Below are 27262 nucleotides of genomic sequence, written 5' to 3'. Positions count from 1 at the left end.
TCGAATGTTTTTCTTTTAAACTCGTAAAAATGTTAACTTGTTTATTATTGGTGTTTTTTGTGACATTATTTTGCAAAATTTCCTCGACAAACAAACATGCTGTCGACTTTGTTTTCTTTAATGTTAATTTTAATTGGAATACAGATAACACAAGGTCAACTGTTGATTAGACCTACTTATGTTTATCGAAATTTAATACGCAATGTGCACGATTTTTTTAATAACACATGCATTATACTCTTGCACGGTACTCCCAATGTTATGGAGAATACTAGTGAGTATATATAATAAAACTTTAATCATTTTCTTGAAAATGTTAATTCTCGAATTTACTTACAATTGTGTAAATTACAATGAATTTAAAATTGATATGATTAGTTATTGCAAGGTTGACAAATTGGACATTGTAAATTGGACATTTGTTTCAAGTTTATTATAAAAATGATCATTTTAAAGCAGTACGCGCGTCAGATAAAATGTCTATTGTTTTTATTTGTATTATTTCGTAGGTTTGGATGAGGCCACGGAATTGTTTTCCCTTCAAAGATATTTAAGTGGTACTCTTCATATTCGTACGGTCGTTATGGATTTTCATATGTTCAAGACACGAGTGAGAACGCGATTTTCTTATTTTCTGTCATAAACATATAAACTCTGTAATTATTCAGGTTTTATTATTTTTTTTTTTCTTGAACAGGTGGGTGAAAGTTATTATCACATAAAAAGGCCACTGTTCGTCTTGTTGAATGATTACAATGATACGAGGGACGAGCTCGCATATGTAAATGATTTGATAAATAAATGAGTTGTTGTTCAGATGCCAAAGCAATTGACATAATTTTGTTAATTTTTTAAAAGTTTGTTTATCAAAGCACTCGTTTAATACTTAAATTAAAAATATTTCGAATAAATTTCTTGAATATTATAAAATAAAGTATAATATAAATAACATAAAGTAATAATATAAATGTAATTATCTCTTTGAATGATAATAACAATTCATATTTTTGTTTGCTTGAATTAATTGATTTAGCAACTGAATTGTACATATATAATAGATAATAATTATCCTTCGAAATAACTCGACTTGTGAATAATTAGAAACTATAACGAGGAAAAAGCTACTGTTTATTTTACTAAAATATAGCAGGTTTCCACATGGCTGGCAATGGAGTATCCAACTTGGCTGCTCTTCTTCAGGAAAGGGACCCAAATCGAAGTATTTTTTCATAATATTTACGTACCATTTGATTGCCAATTGATGGTAACTCGAGATAACGAAAATGGAACTGGTGAGGTGATCTTGGAGGTCTATCAAATTGATGCACAGTCGAAAATCAGAATTATGAATTTCGGTTCTTGGGATAGAATGAATGGTTTCAAAGGGCCTACGTTGAGTCTCTATCAAAGAAGGAATAGTCTTTACGGACATAACATACGTGTTGTCATGGCCCACGTAAGTTTAATTAAGATTATTTAAGTTTAATAAGAATTATTAGGAATTTCTCTTACGTGGGTAATTATATTATGATATCATTTTCAATAAAATATCATTTTTGTAGGATCCACCGGTGTCCTTAATACATCGTAACGAAGAAAACGAGATTGTTGAGGTTAGTGGTTTCTTTGGGGAGTTGATGAAATTGCTGCAAGAAGGTATGAATTGCACGTGAGTAATAAATATGTATGTAATTTGTTCTGTTGTTGTTGTTGTTTCAAAAAGGATAGGCAATTGGCATACGCACAAGGTTAATCATTTTTATCCTTTTCTTTATTTTCTTTTGCTTCTTCCTCTTTATTTGAATTATTTCTTTCGATTCGTTCTTTTCGTCGTTTTTCCAAACGTCTTTTCAGATCTTTCAAAAGTCTCGCAGTTTCTTTTCGAAAATATTCCTCCTGGTTCGCCGTTGATCTTTCCTCGAAAATATCTCTTTTTCTACCATCGCCACTTCTTCGTCGCCTTTCTGCATACAATCTCTCATTTTGCCATAAAATTCGAATTTTATCCGGCCGACGGAAGAAACACTCTTTTGCAATTTTACATAGCATTATTCTATTTATCATTCATCATTTTTTATCATTTCTTCGTTGTTTTATTTCATTTTATTCTTTAATTTTGTATCATTTTCTTTGCATTTTGATTATAATCGGCAGATTATAATATTATGTCATGTGTGATTTTGTCGTGAGTCGTGTTATTTTGACAGAATGTTTACAGATTTTTGCGTGTCAGTCGCGATATATCGTTTTTCGTTTATTCTAGTTTCTTTTTTATAGAAATTATTCTTCGGTTAATACATGTAGACAACCAAAATTTACATCTATTATATATTTAAGCTTTTACTATATATAACAACAACAACAACAAAAATATATATATTTTTAATAAATATATTATTTTATTTTAAATTTTGCTTATTACGTACAATAAGAGCGTCGATAATGCTATGATTAGGGAGATTAACTTGTTTCGATAATGTTTTTTCTATAATTGGTCAGCTGAAAGAATCGAATTCATAATAAGGTATGTCATATTATATAGGCTGATTCACTAACTATTGCCACCAAGATAGATTCGAAAGTATGATAGTAACAGAAAAGTTTGTAGAACAAAAGTTGGATGAAAAATTAGGGAGTAAAATATAGCGTTAATTTTTGCTTGCTAGGTGCAGTCACTGCTGAGATTTAAAGTTTAAGAGTTTGTTTGTTTTTTTTTTTTTAAATAAAATGCTACATTTTATTACCTATTTTCTGATAGCGGCTGTCATAGTGAATCCAACGATATGCAACATTAAAGTATTTGAAAGTCAACAAAGGTCAAGTCTGGCGAACCAGCCAACAATGATACAGCTCCTCCGCATCGTGCTTGCGTAGTGCGTGCGTCAGGGTTGCGTCACCATTTAGGTGACCGACAAAGGACGGAACAAATATCCTTTCTTGAATTTTCCTTTAATTTCTTATTGTCAGGTTTTGCATTTAATGTTGTTGAATTCGCCGTGACAGGTGTACCAAAACATAGCATTCAAATATTTTCTCATATTTTCAAATCTTGAAATTCTTAGAGAAATCTACCTAACCCTGAAGAAATTTGTGACTTGGATTGGTTTGATATTTTCAGGTTCTTGCATATCTCTCTGGAAATCAATAATTTATTTTCGTTCATTCATTTCGTAGATTAACTTACACGGAAGCGGATTCTTGGGGATTAAATCTATTAAATGGAACTTGGACAGGTGCTGTAGGGATATTGGTAAAGAATGAAGCTGATATTGCAGGCATGGAACTAATGATGACATCTGATAGATTAGACGCCATCGACTTCACTACTCCCGTTTATTCTACGAAGTATGTCATAATTAGAAACAAAATCGTTATCATGAATTGATTTTTTTTATTTTAATGATGAGATAAGCACAGTCACATCTTATTACATCATAAAAGAAGAAAAGTTATATCTATAAAATATTGTTCCATATCGGGTAAAATAACAGCATACTTCTGTGAAATGTGCAACAGAAAACCATTTCTTCATGTTGGAAATTGTTTCCAAAAATATCATGCATTAAAAATTTATATATATATTATTTGGAACTCATATATTTGTAATACTCTTTCACAAAATAAATAATTACTGACAAAAATGTTATTTTTATAATACTGAAAATTTTGAGTGCATATTTACCAAAACCAACTGCAACCTAATGTGAATCATGTATGAGAAGCTACCGACCGATAAAGGTTTGTTCTAATTCTGATGTAAACATATTTCGTATATTTATATCCAACAGAGACATTCAGGTATTCGTTTAATTTTAATTTATCCTTACAAATAATGAGTCATAGAAGTATTCATACCCGCTTCCACTGAAAATTTGGAATAATTCATATTTATTTACAATGCAAATTTTCGGAATTCCTTTCATTTTTTTCCTTTGCATTCCAGTTTTTATTCAAAAGAATTGTATAAACCGTTGAAAAAATATTTCCAACAGATGGAATGTTCAACGTTCATAACTATAAGCTATTGTACAAAATAATGTCCTCCTTTTTTTCTGGATAGTGTAACGTCAGAGACATGTTTACATTTGTTGCATGACGTATTGTCGGAATTATTAAACGATGTTTATGCGATATGGAATAATTTAATTTTTTAACAAGATGGAACATTATTGAACTGCAGTCCAGCAATAAGAAATTTTGTAAATGACAAGTACCAGTGTTGGATCATCCGTAATGGAAAAATACTTGGCCACTTAAATTTTATTTTTTCGGTCATGTCAAATCTATTGTGTATAATGACGAAATATCGAATATTGAATAGTTACGAAAAACAATTATTATTCTAGCGTTTGAAAAATTCAAATTGTAAAACAACTTCTTTAAAAATGTACGCAGACATTCAATACGTATGTGAAATTCTTTTTAACAATTTTGGAATATAATGAAATTCCAGTATTTATGTTTATTCTATGTATTATTATAATTCGAGTTGTCTTAAATTATATACAAATAAATAACGTTTAATAACGCGAATGTAAAAATAGTTTACAATGAAATTCATTAAGTTGAGACTAGATTGAGTACACGTGTATCAAGCAGATTTTCAAAATCATTTTCTTCGAAAATAAATTTCGCGAATGAAAGAATTTCATTTTATATTTTCGATTTAGTTTGTCACGTAGAATGACCTTCTATTTTTATTTTTAACATAATTCTTTTTAGATAAGTTTCATTCACAGCAACACTATCATATGATGTAAAAACAGTTTTTATTTTATTTTAAACTAATCAAACTGGAGACATTACCTGTGCAAGTCATAGAGAATTTTCCAGAGGCGTTATATTGGAGGAATTGTTGTTTAATCAAAAAAATTTCCTTTTTTTTTTTTTCTGTAAATTAGTTTTTTATTATTTCAAAATTCAATAATAAAGTACAAAAAAAAAGAAAAAAAAAGAAACTCTCGAAAATATTCTTATTTTTCTATTGCTTGATCAGAGAATAATAATTCATTAATAATCAATTAAATGCTCTGAAAATGAAATTAATTTATTGTTTGACTCATTTTTCGTCCTTTAAGGTGCCGTACATTCATAAAAAGACCGGATTCAACATCTATAAAATGGCGAGCTTATACATCACCCTTTGGTGCCTATATTTGGTACTTTATCGGTTTGTTGATTCTTCTGAGTAGTGGACTGATCATGATAATAAAAATTGTAATTAAAATAGTATCTTATTATGAGGATTTCGAACATTCACCGTCAACATTTTCAGAGATAATATTTTACGTTTTTGGAGCATTTTGTAATCAAGGTATGATGGATATATGTCTATAAATTTATTCATGAATATTAATAATTATTTATCTATTATAATTACTCTTGTACAAAATGTAGGTATGCAACAATCGTTGTTAGATCCGGTTCGTATGGTGCAGTTTGTTATCCACTTAACAGCTGTTGTTGTATTGGCCGCTTATTCTGCAGCACTCATAAGTTTCCTGGCTATCAAAACTTTTGTTATGCCTTTCACAACTATGGAAGGTCTTCTCAAGGATGGTACTTATCGATTTGCAGTGGTTCAACAATCCGCCGATTATACTTTTTTTCAAGTAAAGTATCTCTCTTTATCAGATTCATGCCAAAATAAATGCGGTTTTTCAATATTTCATTGAAAAATTTACATGGATTGATTAACTGTTAAATGATTAACATTTTGAAGCTTTCAGCAATTTTTCCAGATGTTTTACGCGGATTCGTTTCAATTATTATCCATAGATAGATAGATTCCCTTAAATAAAATAAAAAATGCATACAAAAATGCACAGCTCTAAGTATACGAGTTTAACTTCCGTACGTAACTTTTAGTTTCAGTTTCTCTTTTAGCTAATAAATTCTATTTATTTGTCTATATTTTATTTTACTTATCTTTATTAACATTGACATAAGGTAGACGATTAGAGGCGCGCTCTTGGTATTTTTCATTTAAATTGGATTAAAAGTACAAAACATACTTTTTGTGTTTATTCAATTTTTAGAGTTCATTTTCCTTTAAGAAGCTTCAAATTTAATAAAAATTTAACAAATTTTTACTGCTTTTTTTTTCTTTTTTTTTCTTTTTTTTTCTTTTTTTTTCTTTTTTTTTCTTTTTTTTCTGCCAAATCAATTAATAAAAAGAAAAATCAGTTGCAGGCAATATGTATTGGAACATCTCGTTATTTTCGTAAAATTCATAAAAAACACTTTTTTTACATAATTCAACATGTACCTAATACTTTCTCTACTCATTGTATGAATTTTGTTGTTATCAAGACAAATAGTTTATATTTTATTTAGATGGTCTGTATTTATAATTCGATGAGGACTACATATTGATATCAGATACACATTCCAATGTTATATTATAAAAATGAATTATTTTTGTCTTTATCAATGTGTGTAAAACCGATTGCTATAAAATGATATAAATAATTTTATTATATTATGAATATTGAGACTACGTTTTATTATGAATACTAAGAATTTATTTAAAAAGGTTCAGCGAATAAAAATGATCAAATAAGTGCAAAATTAAAAATAAAAACCACAATTATTTTCGCGCTAATTTAATAAAGTTATTAATTTTTGTAAAGGCTAAAAAAAACAATGGTAATGTTTTAGAATACTTCGGATAAAGTGCTCAGTGTATTGTTTGACAATATTTTAACGAAAGAGACCGATCTACCAATCAATTATTTTGATGGTCTTCGTCGTGTTTGCAAGGAAAACAAGTATGCCTTTATGGCGATGGACAATATAGCAGCAGAATTGCAACGAAAACTCACTTGCAGCGTGGAATCTCTCGATACTATAATGCAAACGACTATAGCGATGGCTGTACCTAATAGAAGTCCATATGACGGTATTATTAATTCCAAGTATGTCGTTCTTTTTCAATTGGTTTTATGCGATAAGATATATTTTTATAAGGATATTATTTATAATGATATTTTTTGTTTATTACCACTTAGTATTCTGATGTTGAGAGATAGTGGAATACTTCAACGTTTACTGAACACAGAATGGTCTAATCAATTCACAAAGGTAACTCATTATTTCATTCTATTATACAATGTATAATTAAAACATTCAAAGTTCATCCATAAAATGTACACACACTTAAGGGAAAGAAAAATTAGTATTAATATCTTAATATTAAATTCATTCAGACTTCACGAGAATTAATAAAAGTTATCTCTGAACAGACCCTCCCGCTACCTATTACACTATTGAAGCAAAAGATATAATCGAATGTAAAGAATGTTTGTAAAATTTCTTCCCCCGTTTTTTTCCCACATTGCTGGCCATTAGCAATTTTTAACGGGTGCAATGTATAGTTCTCGTGGACTACTACAAGTGTGGAAGGTTTGAACAAAATCTGAGGCTGCAAATGATTAAGATGTCCTTATGAGTTAAAAGTAGCTTTAAAATCTACAAATAACGCTTTCCCTTGTTGTCGAGTTAATATATACGGTCAACTATTGCTTTCGCAATGTTCCCATAAATGTCCAATGCATATGCATTTTTAATTTCTTTTCTAAAGATTGCTATTGTAATCGGTTTTCTATGATACACGATATTCTTCAGAGCTAAAGGTCTGTAGGTGTTAAATTAAAAAAGTATTTGGGAAATTGAATGTGACATTTAACTGTTTAAGACAGTGTCCTTGTAAACTCTTGTTCGGATAAGCATTGTTTGGTAATAATTGAGTATTTCGCCATTTTGTTAAAAGAAAAATTCTTATCAGTAAAGTGTGTATACATTTTTTTGCCGAACTTTGTATTAAAAAACGAATTGGTACAATAAATTTCATACGTTTTTCAGCCTAAAAGTAAATGGACGTCGGTTGAGCTTTACGACATGGTGCCATTATTAATTTTCATGTTTGGTGGCTCCGTTGTTAGTTCATTTTTGCTTTCATTAGAATATATAGTACATCAAAAAGTCGTTAATATTAACACACTGCGAATCATACGAAAAAGATCGTAATTTGCGTCCATCATTGCAACCAATGAACAAAATCATTTCGTCATATTTGTAAATAGTCTTTGAAGAAGAATGCAATTTCTATTTTTTTAATTTAAATGAAGGGATTTTCTTGATTCATATTATTCGATGTAATCATTTTAATGAGAACACAAGCAATGTTTTTAGACTCTTACAGTTTCAAATCAGATTATACCAATGAGGATGCTGTTAAATAGCTTCGTTTGATTGTGTAATGCATATATGTTGTATAGCACTTTTCCTTGATTTTTGTATTCAAATTCGACGTGTCCGAAAGAAAAATATCTGTGCTATAAAAAAAAACCCGTAAACAAAATTCTGTGCAATAACCGATATTGCCCATAATAGATACAAAGGATATGAATGTGACGACCTTGTTTCACTCGTTTCATTGTTTGCAACTGACAGAATGCAACATTTAATTGTTCGCTGGCCAGGCGAGTAATTTTCTCCTTTTATGTACAAAGACGGAAGTCAGATATTCTAACTGGAATCTCAAGCTCCATATGGCTCCGAATATGTGTAAAAAAGTGTGTAATATTATATTAGCTTAGATCGTAATATTTATTCGTTCGTGATTTCTCTTTGTGTTCTCGCAACAATGGGATGGTCCGCTGTTCCTTTCAAAGATATGCCTTCGCGAACGCTGCGATGAAAAGGGAATAACAAATAAAGACTCATTTTTAGACCACGTGCGATTTCACATTATTATTGAAGAACTTTGATTTTAAAGATTAAATCTTTTACACATATATAATGTTGTCATCGACAATTAACAACCTCTTAGGGTTGCGTTTATTTACAAGAATCATTGACCTGAAAGAGAAGAAGCGAAGGATTCCTTAAACTTTCTTAAGGCTCAATTTTATAATCCGCTTCTGTCGTAGCCCACTTGTTCCATTGGGTCCATGAATTATCAATTGAGATAAGATTTATTGCATCGTCCTAATTGAAACAAAAAAATTCATTAATTAAGCACTCTGATTATTATTTTATTTCATATATATTTAACTCATATCTAAAATATGTGTCGGTAATTGTAATTGTAGGCTAACATAAATTAGAAAATTGAAAAAAATGGATTGTGTGATATATTTAATAATTATAAAATTAAATGATATAGTAAGAAGAGTTAGTGAATCACCCTATATAATTTTTGACTTACTATTTTTGTTCACTGTTGCAAGCATGTAACATATATATATATATATATACATATATATATATATATACATTTCGTTAGGAATTACCTTAAACAATACGTCGGCTTTTCCACCCCAGCTACCAAAGAGTTTTAGGAGATCTGGTTCCTTAGAGTAAATCGTACTTGCTGCCAATACACCGTGTTTTAATTCCTCCAAAGTGTTAGCTGTTTTTCCAACAGAGCTTAAAATGATGCGCGGTGGTTCCAATCCCAAATTGCATCTTGACCATTCTTCGACTGGTGCTAAACCATCATCAGGACAGACTAGCATAAAGTCCGATGTCTTCACACCGCCTTCAGTCTCGTTCTTCTTATCTAAAAACACATGTGATCGGGTAAAGTTTTATACGAGATAGAATTAAAATACGATATGAAGTAAGTTTTTGTAGAAATTTACCTATTTTCATGAGAGCAGGGAGAGGTAAGAAGGCTACATCACCTTTGTCTGAAGTTAGACATCTATAACATAGATGTATATATATATATATAGGGAATAATTTATTTACGAATTATTTCTTATTAATAGACTCGCGCGAGATGATTGATCAAGATTGATAAATCACTTAAGCAATGTAATGAATATATTATGTTTACAACATAAAATGGTGTAAACTTTATTAAACCTTAATATTTGATGTACTTATTTAGTTTTATTTTTCCAAATATATACGTTGTCTAATATCTTTTGTCAAGAAAATTATTCTGCCAGAGATAATCTTCTTCTGTTAGTATAATCTAAGGAAGCCAAATGGTTGATTATCTCTATTGTAGATCATAGAAAACTTACTTGATAGCACCTTGACCACCCTTGAAAGCTTCGGCTTCAGTTGGCTTGCACTTAGTTGCCTCAGTTACTTTGTCGTCATTGGATGCAATGTTACCAACACACTGTTGACACAATTTCGATCCTGGTTCAGCACCAGGTGCACACGAGCCCGCAAAGAATTTTGCTATATCGTCTTCCGAATTAATCAAATTAGCTTTTTTAAGAGCATGAACCGGTGCCAACCATCCAGCAAAATCGTTTTTGTAGCCACTGTGGCAAGATCGTTTGTCTCTCAAGTCGGCTGAAAAAAAATCAAATATTTGTGTTTTATTTCTTTAATAATTTGATTTGTAATAATTCATAAAAATCAATCTAACCAAGTCCACTGATAGAGCTGCCTTTTTTAACAACAACGACTGCTGGTCTTTCGCTGTATTCCGTCGAACCAGCTCCATAAATTTCTGATAGAATTGGTTGAGCATTAAATGCCGTTATTGCACGCATCACCGATCCACCATTAACGACTGTTAAATCAGCACCATCATCTCTGACAGCTTTTAAACAATCATGTAGATCCTTCTCCAATAAGCAACTCAACCTGGGTCTGGCATCTCTAATGATAAGAGAATATTTAAATCGTCATTAGTCAATTACCCTTTCGAAAGATTTCTCAATGATTTGAGAACAGTTACCTCGAGTACGCTGCTCTACTTAAAGCACGGCACTTGTTCAAAGCATCCTGACTCCATACACACCAGCGAGCATTTCTTTCAGGCGCACCTGAGTTTCTTTCAATGACGTCCATGTATTTGGCATTCTTCAAATGTTGTTCAGGATCAACCGGTGATGAAGCAACAGCAAGAGTCTTTTCATCCAACAGCATCAAATCTTTCCACCAATTTGCTTTTTCTTTTTCACCCAATTCTCCTAATTCAGTTAATTCCTGACATATAAACGTTCGTTAAGTTTTTGTTATTTTGTTCTTTGAAGAAATATTGGATGCTTACTTTTTGAACGGCTTCTATATTGTTAACTCCACCATTAGTCATGTATCCTTGCCATGGGCGAGCGGCCCAAGTACAGGGTTTGGTATCAGCATTAATAGGTACCTTTGTACCATCAGGACAGAAGTAGCGGAAGTTGCTAGGATCTTCGTTTGTTGGTATCGCAGATCTAACGCCGACTGGTAATCCGAAAAATTGTTTAACATAGATAACCTTAGTCCAGGCAATGTCTCCACCGTTGTGAGCAAGACAACGAAGAGCACCTTCGTAACCCGAATAGATGTCTGGATAATCGCAGACGTTTGGATTCTCGCAAAGTGCACACATATTGCTGTAAGTTTCCTCTGTAATCATAGTGCGTTTAACATATTATATGTAGGATTTAAGGAGAAAATACAATATTAATTGGTAGAATAACGATGATTAACTGTTTTTACTGTCCTAACGATGATTAACTCTGTTTTTTTCTGACCTTACGAGCTATAGTTATTGTTTTTAGTTTATCGCTCGACTTTTGGCTATTTGCTCAATACGCACACTACACATTATTTTCCGTAGCTTCTTTCTTACACGCATACATATAATGATTCACATATAATCATACATTCTGCAAAATTTATCCTATACAACTATTTCGTATATTTAAAAAAAAAGGCACAATCTCTAAGAAAATTTGAAACATTGATTAACACGTTGGCTACCAGTGATTGAGAGAAGCGCCTCAAATTGGTAAATAATTACAATTAAATAAATAAGAATTGTCATTAAAATATTATATATCATATATACGAGGCGCGTGTTTGAAAAGTAAGTACCGTTTTGAAAAAAAAAAAAAAAATAATAAAAGTAAATATTAAGGGATATTAATAATAGTATGGCGCTACCCCGTCAGATGCGCTTCTTCAAGTGCATTCCAATCAATGAAATCATCCCCTAGGAAAGTGAAATTCAAACAAACAATGATGCACTGGTTCACGAAAAGCTGGTCCCACGATACGATAAGTGCCTTATTATTAATGGAAATTGTGTAGAAAAGTAAAGTATGGTCTTTCAAGTAAATAAATAATTTTTCCAAAAATATTTACTTGTTTTTTATTTTTTATTTCAATACGTTACTTACTCTTATCAAACACGCCTCGTATATAGGAAAATGAAATACTGTATATTGTATTATTCTCTCTAAGCCTTCTGAGAACATAATGGAAATCTGGAATGGGGAAGTCAACGTGATACTTACTGAGCCTTTGATTGATAGCTGGATCTGGAGACCAAGTTCCAACGAGACAACCTTCGCTGAAAAGCGAGCTCAATGCCCGAATTTCATTCTCGCGAGCAGAGTATTCTGGATCGTTTATATTACCAAGGACACCCATAGCTGTCAATTTCGTGATTGGTATTTTATAACCAACGTTACGTCCCACACCAGTATGACAAGATTTAAGACCACGAAGTCCTTGAACACTGTTTATGTTTAAATCCTTGTGGATTACGGCAACTGCTTCGTAACGATAAGCTGCATCTGGTTCTACTTTTGTTCTAATCTATAATGTATAAGGAAGATAAAGAATAAAGAATAAAGTCTTTTGTTACGATTAATCACCTGTTCGACCACGTTGTATCCAGCCTTCGAAGCAAGCTCGTTATCCTTGACAGCTAAATACATATCTTCTGGATCTACAGCGACTACATCGGCCTCTTTTCTACCAACCTTTTCTATGCACTCGTATCGATCACGACCGGAAATGCAAGAAATAGGAATACCTTTGCTTGCTGAGTCTTCCATCATCTGTACACATTCCTTCCAATATATCTCCGGTATACACATGGTGACTGAAAAAAAGAACAACAAAAGAAAAATAATATTAAATAAATCAAACGAGAGTTGATTTATTTAACAACGACAAATTGTTGATCAATCGAAATTATGAACTTCTCGAGAGGAAGATCATCCAGTGGTTGCATTCAGGTCTTACGCTTGCATTATTTCGTTATACTCGCTCTATTACTCATCGTTCCTTTGTGATTGTTCTATTAATCTGATTTAATAGACGTTGCGAACGTCCACGAGATTGGGTTATATGTATACATACTTCATTGGCTAATGCGACCTGATAAGACTCAATCGAGATAATTAACTTTCATTAATTCAATATGCTTTGTAACTCGATCAATTTTTTTTTTATATTTTCGAGAGTCGCTCGATCGAACTCGGTTTTGTTTATGAAATAAACTTTGCAACATTGTTACGAAGTACAAAAATAGGTACAACGTATAACATAACAATAATAAATTTAATTTAATCAAAATAATTTGAGATAAAAGAGATGGGGAAAGAAAAAGGAAATAGTAAAAGATGATTAATTGTTTCTGTTTTTTTTTGAATTAGTTTAGCGAGGAAATATATATAAAAAAAATTGTTGAGGAATTTCATTCTCGATGATAGAAATGAAAGAAACCAAGTGAGAAACTTACAGACAAGATTAGGTCGGCCCAAAGCAGCGTTGGTGGTCACTATCACAGCCGTTAGGCACGCAAGGATCATGATGCTTTTTTGACACATCATTTTGACGCCAGTTTTCATTTCCTTCTTACACTATTGAAGAAATGATATATCTTTCAGAGAGAAAAAAATGAAAAATGAAATGCAAAGGAAAGTTAAGATCAAGTTAAATCTAGAAATGTCTCTGCGTGTTAACGATAAAAGTCAATAATTTGGGATAGTCCACCACTAGTGTGTTAGTCTCGGACGATTCGATAGGAACGCCGATGATAAACCACCGTTACTGGATTGTACGAGCGATCTTATATAGGAGCACACTTTTCCTCCTTGAATTTCCGAGATTGTCGTTCGAGAGGGGGTCCCGTGACGCTATGACTGACGACGACTTTTTTTCTTTCTTCCTTTGGTTACATTCCCCTCTTCTCCCGCTGAACCACTCTCATTCTCTCTTTTCATCCAGCTGCATAACATGCTATCGTTATCTATTCAACTCTTATGGTTGCCCTCTTCTCCGGATCAACCGAGGTTATGCTATAGCTCTCCTACTTCCTCCCTCTTCTTCCTCCCTCTTCTTCTACCTTTTTCCTTGTGTGTGTGTGCGTGCTAAATATATACATAGTATGTAAATGTATGGCATATGCCAATTTCAATGATAAAACTATTGAGTTTTTAAATATATCGACTGCTATCAAATTTCATTTCATTTTACAACAGCTCCGAATATTAATAAGTATATTTGCGACATAGTGCGTAAACGCATCCTTATAATAGAACAGAACAGCTAATAGCTCTATACTTTTCTTCTTTTTCTATTATTTATTTATTTTTCAATGAATAATTATTGAGATTTTAATTAAATGATTAGTGAGAAAGATAATCTTTTACACCGACTGTAAATTACCGATAAAAAATCTCTTATGAAAGGAACAAATATTTATGCTTATGATTTTTAGGATATTTTTCTTAACATCACATTTATTCATTTAATCTAGATAGACAAGTACATAAGCATACATGATCATTTATGTTTCTTTGTAATGAAGCGCGAACTATAATTCAAGGCGAGGCTCAAGGTGTGGTTCATCGAAGATCTAAAACGAGTTTTCCGCCTTCAACACGATACGTAGTTTGAATTTTGATACAAAATGTATTAGATGGTACATACATATCTATGTTATTTCATTTCACTTTATATCTACTATTTGTTTTTTATCGCGCTTCTACGAACATTTCTTTCCTTATGGAAAACTTTTGTTCTCTCTAATAAACACAATAAATATAAAAATAAGATTATTTAACTGGGATCATAAAAGTATACATGCGCAAACTCATTATTCTTGGCTGTTATTACATTGACCAATGATAAATATACTTGTGATAGTTCATCTCTAAGAAAGTTATGTAATTATTCAGATATAAAGTTCTACAAGTAGTTATTATTATATTTTTTATGTAAGGGAGTTTTTAAATAAATGCTAATATTAGTTATTTTCTAGACATTTTATCAATTATCCATTTTGCTTTTTGTATATATTAATCGGTTAAAAATGTGTTAATTATGTACTTATTATTATAATAATTGTACGAGTCGTTAATGTAACATTGTTTATTGTAATTATTTCAATTTGCATTTATGTATTATGTAATTGTGAAAGTTTCAATTGTACAAGTTGTTATTTGAATATTATTCCATCCATATATTTCAATTGTGCATAATTTTAATCATTTTAATTCAATGATTTTTGTATTTAATAACAAGCGAACAATATGTTAAGAATCAACATATTATATAATAAAATATGAATCTCGAAGGACGTATTTTCTTGACTCGTTTACCTGTTTCACTTTTATTCTTTTTCCTCCTCCATCTTCTTATTTTACTGTCTAGTTCTGTCTCTTCTCGCGATGGAGAGGGAACAAGATGAGTGCAATAAACTCATGTCCTTCCTTTCGTAAAATATTTTTTACTTTACTCCCCTCCGGTAATAAAAAAAAAAAAAAAGAAAAAAAAAATATAGACCGGTTTTCATTCGTACGTCTAGACAATTTAATCATCATTAATAAATGTCTAATCTCGTTTTCTTTACATGTAAATTCACACATGTACAAGATTTTTGTTTATTTCTTATTTTATTCGTTTCTAATACGATTTCTTAATGAGATAATAGCTATAATTAAATGAAAGTTTAAATTAAAAAAAACAACTCAGATGCATTTGTTTTTATTATTGTCTCTTTTAATCAGAGATAAAACAGTTATTTTCTATTTTAGGGAAAAACATTAGAAAAACATGAAAAAATGTTATCATTTAGTAAATAGCTTCATTAACCTCCACAAGATAAAAGTGGAAATTTTGATTATACAATATTACAGGTCAGCGTAATCTTTGGAAAAAACATATTTTCTTGATGACTATATTGTTAATATATCAAAGTGATAAGAAATATGTTTCAAATTGTTACGGAAAATGTAATTTATTGAATCGTAGAGTCGGATAAATTCGAAGTCTTAATGATTCTAATTGCGAATGTAACATCAATAGCTCGTCATAATTTTCTTTTATCTTCTTATCGAGTTCGGTTCTTTTCATAATGACAAAGAGTTTATTTCTACGAAATTTATCATTCTTCTTTCTCAATGGCTCTAGAGTTTGTGAAGACAATTTTCGATTTTTGATTTTGAAATGTTCTATTTTGTTTCTCAATTCAATATTCCTTATTCGCCAATATTCTATATCCTTAGTTATTTTTTCGAGACGGTTTCTTTCGATATCCAGTAATTGTTCATAGCGCTGAAATTTATTCGTATTTGTTATTTATTATTATTTCATTTCAAGATAAGATTTATTTGCATGATCAGTATTTTTAAATACTTTTAGTCAATAAGTTACATACCTATATTTAAATTCAAATAAAGATCGTTTATTTAACTCTAAACGTACCACGCGAACAGTCAAATCTGATAAATATTTTCTAGAATTAATATGCTACGCGTTTATAATGTCGATATATATATATATATGTCGATAAAAAATGTTTACAAATACTGACTCAGAGTAGAAATAAATTCAGAGATACTCACGCCTGCCGTGGCACGTGAATTATGTTCGATATCTTCGTATTCATTTCTTGGATTTCCCGCGGTCGGGAGTTTCCCCAAGTATTTCTGTAAGTCTTTCGTTATCTAAATAATAAGATGAAGAAATAAAAGCATTGAGACTGTATCGATTGTATATGTAAATGATCGTTACTTTCAAAGTTGCTTCCTTACTTTGATTTCGCGAAGACTTTTTAATTCCTCTTGTAGATATTTCAATGTGTGCCATAAATACTCGTGTCGCCATTTTTCATGAGATATTTTCTTTCGTAAATCGACGGACTCCTTCATAGCTGTGAATTTTTGGTTATCTGCTTTTTCGATTTGTTCATTCGTTGAGAGGAATGCTTGTCGTGATATCAACACGACGTCCGTGAAATCTTGAAAACCTTGACCTCGAAGTGGTACCTCAACTTGTCCCATCTTCATTACAAGCTGTATCTCCTTATCCTCGACATATCGATCAAATTCTTTTTCTCTTTTATCCAACTCCGCTTTTGATCTGTTAAACTTGTTTTGCGCAGCTTGTTTGTTTTTTTGATAGAAGATCAAAGTTTCTTCGCCTTCGGCTAATTCCACGATACAGCATCTGACCTTTACGAATTCGTTCACGTAACATTGTTTATTACCCTTATTCATATTATCATTTTCAAACTTTTTTTTTTTTACCCATAACCGGTTTCTTTATAACAACATTCTTTTTTATTTAACAAACTTGAGGAATTTTTAAATAACTATTTAATATCTATACAAATAGATAAGTGAAGTAACAACATTGTGTATAATTAAACCATTTTATTTTCAAAAAGATAAATAATTTGAACAACGCTGATTTAAACTAATCGATATTATTATAGATTGGATTATTGGAGAAATACAGTAATTACGATTACAATATTGGACTAAAACATAAAATACAAGAAATCCAATTATTCATATCTATGCATGACATAGATATTCTATTAGTCTCCGAAACACATTTGACCATTAGAAACTATGTAAAAATTCCACATTAACCATTTACAATAGAAAACTATTGGTAAAGCACGCGATGGAACTGCCATAATTGTCAAGAATAAGATCAATCATTATTTACACACACCATTACAATTCTTTAGGTCATTCCCTATAAAGAATTCGCAGCTTGACCAAAAACAGACCACACACTTTATTACACCACAGGACGTAACATTTGTATTAATCAGTTTTATAAGGATCACTTTATTATATATGTAACTCGTGAATATTTGATATCATAGCAAATATAAAAAAGATCTAATCAAATAAGAAGTGCCACTGTTTCACATTTTGCAATAGTGTATTATGTAACGGTAATTAAATAAAAAAATAATTAAAAATATCGATGCCGAATGAAAAAAATAATATGAAAATCGCAATTATTTTGACACTAACTTAATATCAACATAATAAAGAATCTTACCTTTATCTCGATCTCGATTTTTAATCTTCTTAATCTACACATTGTTCTCCAATGAGCATCATCTATAAACGTAGAGACATTTTCTGGTATCGAATCAAGAGACTGAAGATTTCGAAGAAAATTTGAACATTCAATCGGTAATATTTCGGATTTGTTGTTCCCGATGACACACTTTCCTAATTCCGTTAGGTACGTTATAGATGTGCACGTAAGATAACCGATCCTCGGTCTTTTTTTGTAATGCCTTAACAAATGTTCGATTATTAGTTGCTTAAGGTCAACAAATTCAGCATGAAACTTTCCTTCGAGGGCTTTCTCACGCTTAATCAGATTTTCATATCGATTTTTCAACTCCTTAACAATCGTTTCAAAAGTTAAACAATCTTGCGCGTGTTTTTGCACTTTTTCTGCGTCTTTCGCAATTGTATTCTCTTTGAAATGAGTGATTTGAAAAACTTCGTCGCGTATATGATGAATTCTTTGCATCTCATAAAGTCTTAGGAGTTTTTCTTGGAGAATCGAGGAATCTATAGCAATCTTTTTCCTTTTGAAATTCTTCAGTTTTTCATCAAATGACATAAAGCATTTTCTTATTTTATCTAAATGAATTAATCAGTGGGTTTGTAAGAAGATTGATTTAGAGGTAATTATACGAAGTGCTTCGTCCGAAAAGATTAGTACCTGAAAATATTTTAACTACTTGTAGTTAGACGCCAGTTTTGCCAGTTATCCACTAAATTAGACCTCTACTCTCCTTCTGCCGATTTACTCATTGAGTTCATAGTTATTTTAACCTTGATATTTTCGGACGAAGCACTTCGTATAATTATAATTCTTCACTAAGTTAGTTTAATATTATTATTAATTATTCAAGATAAATAATTACTCACCATTTATTTTTATCCTTTCAGCTTCCAAAATCGATCGATACTTTTTCCGCTCTGATTGCAAACGTTCCATTTTATTTTTATACGATTCTAAGGCTTTTATATCTTTTGAAGTATATTTTGAGGGTGACTTATTTTTTACCAGACAAGCAGGTTTGGGAATATCGTTTTTTATCTCATCCTCCCACCTGAAAATGTTTTATAAATAAATCAATTGGTTTTGTATATGTATATAACTATTTATTACAAAAATAATATGTATATATATATATGTTTATTTTAAAAAAGTTATCTATACATAGCTAAAACTAGTTTAAACTTATCTATTTTTCAATGGCGGACCCAGAATACTTGATAGTGATCAAATGATGTGTTGCTAATACGTACCTAAGTTCTAAGACACCATACATCATCCTTTCAAGAGCTTCCTTGTACAGATCATAATCTTTCGAATACAATTGTAAATTGTACTCATTGATATTTTGATACTTATCGTTAGAAGATTCTTTCCTTAGATGAATGTAAGGTATAGCCTTGTCCTCAATTGTAATGACATAATCGGGTATTTCGGAATGATGCCAGACTGGTAATGTCACAGATTCGATCGTGCACTTTTTTTCGAACATAACGTTTATCTCGGAGGTATAATGTTTTAATTTCTCTTCGTGTTCTCTCCCTATTTCCATTTTTCGTTCCTTCAATAATCTCATTTTATTAAAACATTCGTTGAAATGATTCTAAATGAAAACATTTCATTTCAGTTAATATATAAAATGAAAATAATTCATTTTCACAGACTATTACCTAGTAAGCGATTACTGCAAGAAACAGAATTCTTTTGTGGGTATACGAGTATTAAAGTATCAAAGTACCCCTGAATATCTGTTCTATCTGATCAATCAAATACCCAGATCATTGGATAAGATATCAAAATGAATATAGATATATTAGAATATATAGAGTGCAAAAATGCAGATGTAACTTTCATCTAACGACTTATAAAATGAATAAGACCTAGAGACTTAGAGATAACCTTAGAGTTATCGTTAAATATTGTTGAAAATGAATAACGTCAATTAAGTTTTCGTCAAGTAAGTTAAGTTTTGATTTTATAATTATGTTTAATAAAAGGAATAAATTTGAACTAATGTAGGAAATCGTGAACCGTTTGTATGTTGTAAGAACCGTTCCGACCGTATAAGAGGGTCTTTAATCAATATCCCTTGGTAAACCCTGATTCGTACACTAATTTTACATTATTTACATTTTTACACGATTTGCATTAGAGTACGGACTTAATCAGATTAACTTACCTATTACTTACCATCAACAAATATTCCCGATTTCTAAAAAAACTACTTTTATTGAATCCATTAAGTAATAAATCTTGCGATCGTTTTAGCTGGTGAGTTAAGTTAAGTGTCTCGTTATTAATCCAATTATGAGTACTTGTTCCCGATAAGAGTAATCTTTCGTCATTCGTTGCCGATTCGTAATATCGATCTATTGAGTTGGTTTCCTGTTTCGTGTTTTTTTCTCTTCTTTCCTCTTTAAAACTATTCACATCTTCTTTATTTGAAACAATACTTTCGGAACTTTTGTATTCTTTTAACCTAGTCGATACAAGTTTTGCAATAAAAACACACACAAATCAGGGGAATCGTAAAATAAATAAAGGGTACAGGAACTAATTATAGAATGTAATTTAAAATTGCATTCTTAGGTGTATTTACCAAAAAATAATATAAAATTTAGGTCAATTAAGAATATTATATCATAATATGAGTAGCTTTTTAAGAACTTGTACGAGCCTAATTTTAAAAAACCTAATTAAGACTAGTTTTAGTTAAGCGTAGATGACTTCTTTTTATTTTGTTAACAACAAAGCCTAAAATGAATATAATAAATATAATATTGTGGAATGCGAGATATTTTCGAGGAAAGGAAATGAAAGAAAACAGCGATGACGGTTTATTGCATTTTTGTACGATTCTATGTGGTAAATAAAATACCAAGCGTCAAGTGCATCATTTTGTTGATACGTTATCAATGAATATTAAAATGATTATACGGGCGTGCGTGTATGTATGTTTCTTAACTTGAGTGCACGTTTCAAGAAGAAAGAAAAAAATGTATCGGCGAACAGACTTTGATGACTGAAGAACACCAGTGAGATACTAACAAAATATGATTAAGCAAGCTCATGATTGTTTTTGTGTGATAAGATAGACAAATATTTTTGTTCACAGTTTTATATATAGATATTATAATTGACGAGATATTCCATAATAAATACCTATACCTTATTAAGGATGGTTATCATTAAATATTTCTTTGAAAAAAAAGTAAAAAGAATATCACCTGGAAACGATATCAAGAATTTCCATCGAGTATCCTTCGGACATTCGAAAATCATCTATTTCGACGTTGATTATACTTAAAGGATAATTTTCAACAATGATTTCACCAAATATTGATTTAAGACAGCAAGCATGAACGCGTTCAGGATCCCAAAATATTTGTCTCAAATATTGACAAACTTTATTTCGTGCTTCGATTTCTTCCTCGTAACGTCGTTTCAATTCTTTTCGTTCTAAATCAGCCCTTTTAATTCGATACCTTCTATACTCCTCATCCAAATCATATGACGAAATCGGCAAACGTGTAAGAATCGTTTCTCTTTCGTTTAAATCAAGCAATTGTTTAATTTTGCTTTTTAGTTTATTCAATTCCAAGAAAATTGTATGTCGAGTAGACATTTCTTCGTTTATTTCATTTTCCCATTGAATTTGTTGAATATTTTCTAAGCACGTGTCTTGTCCTTTGTTATACAATTTGTTAGATTCGAAAATAAAATTGAACGAATTGAAGAATCGTGAATCAGCGTTGATCGAGATTGTCTCTAATTGCACGTAACGACGACTAGAAAAAAGATAAACAATAATAAAAAAAGAACTACGTGAATAAAATGATACGTATGTGTATGTGTACCATAATTTGTTGGCTATTAGATCGCCGTTTTTTCCGAGCGATATAATCGTCTCGCTAATTATTTTTGCTGATCTGATACCGTTTTCCTTTCGATGATGAGCCATAAAAATACCATAGATCATACGAAGATTTGTACTATTTCTTATGACGATTAGACCATCGTATCCGAAAGTTATAAGACTATCACAATTTATGTCTACTTCAATATTTTTTAATTCATGCATCGTTGGTAATGCTTCTGTGAGAGTGACATCGTTAAAATCATTCTGAAAGGATCATTTTGGACTTGAAAATGTGAATTTTTTCTATTTATGAATAGGGGCTACATTATGCAGAATAATACCAAGCCTTCAAATGATTTTATTCAAATTCAGTCATATCATTTTGTAATATTTATTGTTTTTTTGACAAAATTTACCAATCCAATATTGACATTATATTAATTATTTAAATGACCACAAGCTACAATAATTATGTAATTATTGTGATAGGAAAAATCCACTACTAAACAGAAAGCAGCATTTTCTGTCTCATGTGAGTGTTTATATAAATGTAAGAAAACAGAAGGAAACTTAAGACGTAAATAACAGAATTATATACACACACTGTGTGTATATGGATATTTTTAGAATAGGCAAGGACGATTTCCTTAAAAGTAAAGCTACAGGAAATGTTGTTCTTCTTTTTGTGATAGTTGAGTATGAATGCATGAGAAAATTTTATATGCGACAGAAATGAAGATATTCTGTTTTTTGAATTACACTACAAATTAAATTTACTCAGTTTTATATCATTAAAAGTTTGTCAATTTCTGTATAATTTAGCCCGAATTTGATTATTATACCTTTATTTCCATTCGATGTAATTGTTTAGACAAGTATGGTATACCTATAATATCTATGTTTCTTTTTGGACCATACTGTAGAGATTTAAATGAATTTAATAGGTCTATTACACATTCTATTTTCTTTTCGAGATTGTCTCTAAGTTTACACACGTATAATATCAATTTATTTCCTGTCATAAGATTTTTATTTGTAATTAGGAGGATTAATATTTTAATGGAATTATTTGTTTGATCGTAAATAAGAAAATCGGCTATCTGTGGAATATGACGAAATAAATTGAAATCTTACAATAAAATTATACTGGATGTTCCAAAAGTTATCAATCAACCAAAAGAAGATTGAAGAAGGGGATGAATTTTTAACAAAAATCAAACAAGTTATTTTAGTAGCTGCGAATTTTTTACAGAGCGATTCGATATTTCTTTATCACTCTTGTAGCCAGGCTAAGAATACAATTTTATAAGACAATTTATTCTATATAATGTTAAAAGAACAAATAAATATAAATAAACAATTAATTAAGAATGTAAAAAAATACTAGATTTACTCGAATATGTTAAATTAGAATTGATAATCGCGATAAAGAAACTTATTTGTTATCAAAGAGAGAGATATTTATTATGTGTTTGTACACATTTGTGGGGAAAATAAGTCAGTTAAACGCAATCAATCTTGATGTATCGGTATGTGTTAAAAGTCAATGAAAAAAATAATTAAAAACTTAATAAATGGATAAACTACAAAGCAAGATTTTTCTCGTAGTAAATAACTTCCCCTTTTGACTTATTTTCGTTTGATCAAGAACTTTCGAGACACCTGGTATATACGAATGATTATTTATTATTACATAGTGATTTATTTGATTTTTTTTCATGAATATTCCGACAAAGCTCGAATCACCCTGGTTCAAATTTTTGCCAATGATAAAAATACGTCCATCACGAGAATTTGCGACTCCTAAGAATTTTCCTTCACTAGAAAATGTCATTTTATCTAAAGACATTTTATGCAGGTGGAAACATGTTAAAATTTTCGGTGTATTCGTGAAGACATCAATAAACAAACAATTTCCAGTAATACTGCTAGTGAAAATGATCGGCAGTTTGGGATGTGCTTTTGCACAAACAACTGAAATATATAACAAAAATAATTATATGTTTATGTACTTATGTATTTAGTCAATCTCCAAATTAATAAACACCAAGTTTCCAATTCAGTATAACGAAATTTAATCCTAGAACATTGCTGTCTTCTTTGAATTTAACCGAATTTAATTGGTCATACTGTAGTGTCCGTATATTTTTCGGAGTCATAGTACATATTATCTAAATTAGAACGAACTTTACTACCGTCAACTGACCTTGACCGTGTAATTTCAAGGCGAGCTTAGTCTCAATCTTTCCTGCTGAGGTATCAATAATGTTTAAATATTGAAATTCATCAATAGCTGCGAAATAAGTTGATCGTGATGCTATCGCTAAAAGTTCTTTGTATTTAACGTCATCCGTATAAAGTATTTCTAAACGTGGAACATGATCGTTTAGAACACTAATCTCCGTTATTCGTCCACACTCATCATAAACCAATACACTGTCCCTTTGATTATGTGATTTTGCTCGAAGAGGAAGCGAGTGTTCCTTATTGTTTAAAGACCATAATTTTTGCCATATTTCAATGGAATCTTCATTAAAACATTTTCTATAAAACTATAAATAGAAAGTTTGCATAATCAGTTGTGTGTGTGTGTGTGTGTGTGTTTCAACAATTTTCATTAGTAATAATCCTTACTTATTTCAATTATTAATACATCATTGACCGATCTTAAGTATAATAGCTTATGTACATGCAAGCAACTCTTATGTAATTATTAAAATATCAAATTTTACATGTTACTAAAATAATATTATTTATCGTGCTTGAAATAGTGTTCATTTAAATGTTAATATAATCATAATAACACAAAATTCGTATCGGACGCATCTTTCACGTTATATGGGATTTTACTGAATTTAATAAAACGTACTGCTATTTCATTTAGTAGAGTATTCACGAGAAGTAGACCATCTTTAAAAGTAACGATGAAAGGTAAACGATTCTTCAGCGGTTTTGATTTTGAATTTCCTTCTATGAGAATGTTCTGATTGCTACCATCAGCACTCATCGACCAGACTTTGCAAAATTCATCAGAGAACAATAGATTACCATCAATTGTCCAGCAAACGGACGTTAATTTATTTTCCTGAGATTTGATTTTGATCGGGTATAAGGTAACGATCTTCGAACACACGCACATTTGATAAACAACGAGCTTGCCAGTGATTAAGGCAAATTGCACTATTGCGTGAGGCGAAAATGGCGAACATCTATCATCATGAACAAGAGAGGACTATTATTAAAAAGCGAATGCTTATCGTATTTATCCTTTATATACTGTATACATAGTCATGGTTTGATTGCTTGTTAATAATTATTCAAAGGAATACTTACGCGATCGTTTGAATAAGGTCTTTCAGTTCGGTATTTATTACAAATAATTTATCTCCAGTTTGCCATAGCCAAAGAACAAGTTGAAAATTTGGAAAACTTGTCAATCCTAAAAGATAATCAGTACCAGCAAAGGTACATGATAAATACCCGTTCGATTTTTCCGCGTTTGTACAGGATGATATTTTATGAATTCTTGGATAAGTGAATACTCTAATGGTAGGATTAGAGTGTTTATCTGCCACGGAGAATACCGGCACAGTCTATAAACGTTAGTTGCAATATATTAACGTTGTTAATTATATTGCTTTCATAGGATTTCTTTAAATTACTAATTTCTACTTGTAATTTTGACAAAAATAAATCTTAACCGTCGGTCATTTTTATAATACGTTTATACGATAAGCTTTTCGATTGAATCATTCATTTTGTAGAACAATGTAAAGCGTATTACTAGTACTTTTATATATGACATTTTTTTACCAAATATCCAACGATATACAGTATTTCAAGATCAATGAAGGTCGTTTAACGCTATCAAACGCGGCGTTACTCCAACATGACAACTGCTAGGAGAAACCTTAATAATTCATCTAAACGGGAAATAGAAGAAAGTCGATACCGGATGTCCTGATAAAATTGATACGCCGAAGCCTCTAGTCTGATCGTTGAAAATTTCTATTTTATTTTCCCTTGTGTTCATGTTGAAAAAACGAACGTGCAAACCTGAAGCTGTTGCAAGGATATCTTTTCCAACGAACACGAAATCACGAATTTCTCCAAATTTTACCCATCTAATTGTAAAATTAAGGATTTTAGTATCTTAAACGCAAGGAAATAATATTAAACGATATACATACTTCGTTTGTGTTATTGAATAATCCATGTTTCACAATTATGTTGTACAAGACAGTTCACAAAGAGAATGTTTTGAAGAAATTTAGAGAAAAAGAATTTTAACTCGTACATAGGTTGCTAAGAAACTAAACTGAGCGTCATCGATTAACGAAAAGGCTAAATTAGGCCAAGTTATATAAAAACTTACCAACACTTTCTATGAACAAAAAATGATTGATCAAACAGATTGGTAGTTTTATAAAAATAGCATAAGCAATACATAACTCTGAAAGTATAGTATAATAAACAATGGAATCAGTTTTTTTGAATGAAGCTAATATTAAATTGCTAATAGATAACTAATTTTGCTTGTATCGATGGGTGAACATCTAGCTCTACCCTCGGGTGGTAAAACAATAAATCGAACAAATTTCATTATTTTTTTTCTAATTCATTATTATTTCTATTTAATTATTTATTAAATAATAAAGTATTAATAATAATGTAAGCAAATAATAACCTATTATATATCTATTTAATATCAATCATCACCGTATGTAATAATTAAAAACACATAAATAAAAAATACATGCATACAGTTGAATTGGAATTGAATTTCTTAAGTTATTTTGTAATCTTATAGGAAATGACATAAAATCGCTAATTGTTAATAGAGAGATAATAATTAAATTAAGTGCTATTTCGATTGTAAACAATATCATTGCAAAAATTAGGAACTTTTATACTTAAAAACCTTATATTTTAAACTTGTCCTTTTATATTACCGATTTTCTTTCATTATTAGAAACATGAAAAACTTTTCATTAATGTAATTTTTGTATTGCTTATATCTCACAATCTTGTAAAAAATTTAATATTCATGAAAAAACATATTATTGGGATTATAAAGAATACCCCGATGTGAGAATAAGGAATAATTATTGTAAAACACATATTATTTCTTGAATAACCGGAAAACAAAAGCCTTCTATTAACTGAATTTTTCTTTCAACTAGTTTGTAATATCTTGTAGAAAATGGCACACATATTTCAATTAGAATTGTTAATTCTTAATGAAGAGAAACATTGACCAAATTGGGTAGTATCCAGATTGTAAACAATAGTACTACAAAATGATGGAAGTAATAGAGGTAAGTA

General features: G+C 30.4%; 3 protein-coding genes across 3 annotated transcripts; 1 reads left to right on the top strand and 2 right to left on the bottom strand.

Annotated features, from left to right (window-relative positions):
• Positions 1-96: 96 nt before the first annotated feature.
• On the top strand, positions 97-8797 carry LOC106784125 (probable glutamate receptor). Its single transcript, XM_014743284.1, has 11 exons — positions 97-274; positions 510-610; positions 698-781; positions 1151-1456; positions 1563-1669; positions 3175-3345; positions 5079-5314; positions 5398-5612; positions 6661-6917; positions 7011-7083; positions 7864-8797. Exons 1-11 carry the CDS (start codon positions 97-99, stop codon positions 8026-8028), a joined length of 1893 nt encoding a protein of 630 aa, XP_014598770.1. The 3' UTR covers positions 8029-8797.
• On the bottom strand, positions 8727-13846 carry LOC106784173 (transferrin). Its single transcript, XM_014743438.1, has 10 exons — positions 13493-13846; positions 12621-12850; positions 12258-12561; positions 11024-11364; positions 10709-10959; positions 10394-10629; positions 10038-10317; positions 9648-9709; positions 9297-9565; positions 8727-8991 (listed from the first exon to the last, which is right to left on the bottom strand). The coding sequence occupies exons 1-10, from the start codon at positions 13599-13601 to the stop codon at positions 8899-8901; spliced, it is 2175 nt and encodes a 724-aa protein (XP_014598924.1). The 5' UTR covers positions 13602-13846; the 3' UTR covers positions 8727-8898.
• Positions 13847-15978: 2132 nt separating this feature from the next.
• Positions 15979-26207, bottom strand: LOC106784124 (cilia- and flagella-associated protein 43-like). Its single transcript, XM_014743282.1, has 17 exons — positions 26128-26207; positions 25890-26061; positions 25271-25530; positions 24807-25146; positions 24144-24420; positions 23717-23911; positions 22780-22952; positions 21936-22201; positions 21777-21866; positions 21306-21713; positions 20269-20557; positions 19332-19681; positions 18948-19132; positions 18058-18656; positions 16791-17210; positions 16602-16703; positions 15979-16311 (listed from the first exon to the last, which is right to left on the bottom strand). The coding sequence occupies exons 1-17, from the start codon at positions 26151-26153 to the stop codon at positions 15979-15981; spliced, it is 4485 nt and encodes a 1494-aa protein (XP_014598768.1). The 5' UTR covers positions 26154-26207.
• Between the last annotated feature and the right edge of the window lie 1055 nt (positions 26208-27262).

This window comes from Polistes canadensis, unplaced genomic scaffold, assembly GCF_001313835.1.
Source record: "Polistes canadensis isolate GaletaPanama2010 unplaced genomic scaffold, ASM131383v1 scaffold_31, whole genome shotgun sequence".
NCBI lineage: Eukaryota > Metazoa > Arthropoda > Insecta > Hymenoptera > Vespidae > Polistes > Polistes canadensis.
Note: the sequence above shows the minus strand (reverse complement) of the source record. Positions and strands in the feature narration are given on the sequence as shown.

Excerpts from the sequence above, each read along its gene's own strand:
- LOC106784125 (XM_014743284.1), top strand. The coding sequence starts at position 97 with ATGCTGTCGACTTTGTTTTCTTTAATGTTAATTTTAATTGGAATACAG. Across the intron at positions 782-1,150 it reads CGAGGGACGAGCTCGCATAT|GTTTCCACATGGCTGGCAAT; the intron begins GTAAATGATTTG and ends AAAATATAGCAG. Across the intron at positions 7,084-7,863 it reads GGTCTAATCAATTCACAAAG|CCTAAAAGTAAATGGACGTC; the intron begins GTAACTCATTAT and ends TACGTTTTTCAG.
- LOC106784173 (XM_014743438.1), bottom strand. The coding sequence starts at position 13,601 with ATGAAAACTGGCGTCAAAATGATGTGTCAAAAAAGCATCATGATCCTT. Across the intron at positions 12,562-12,620 it reads GATACAACGTGGTCGAACAG|ATTAGAACAAAAGTAGAACC; the intron begins GTGATTAATCGT and ends TATACATTATAG. Across the intron at positions 10,630-10,708 it reads AGTAGAGCAGCGTACTCGAG|AGATGCCAGACCCAGGTTGA; the intron begins GTAACTGTTCTC and ends TCTTATCATTAG.
- LOC106784124 (XM_014743282.1), bottom strand. The coding sequence starts at position 26,153 with ATGGATTATTCAATAACACAAACGAA. Across the intron at positions 23,912-24,143 it reads CTTGAAATTACACGGTCAAG|TTGTTTGTGCAAAAGCACAT; the intron begins GTCAGTTGACGG and ends TATATATTTCAG. Across the intron at positions 20,558-21,305 it reads ATTCTTGATATCGTTTCCAG|GTTAAAAGAATACAAAAGTT; the intron begins GTGATATTCTTT and ends TGTATCGACTAG.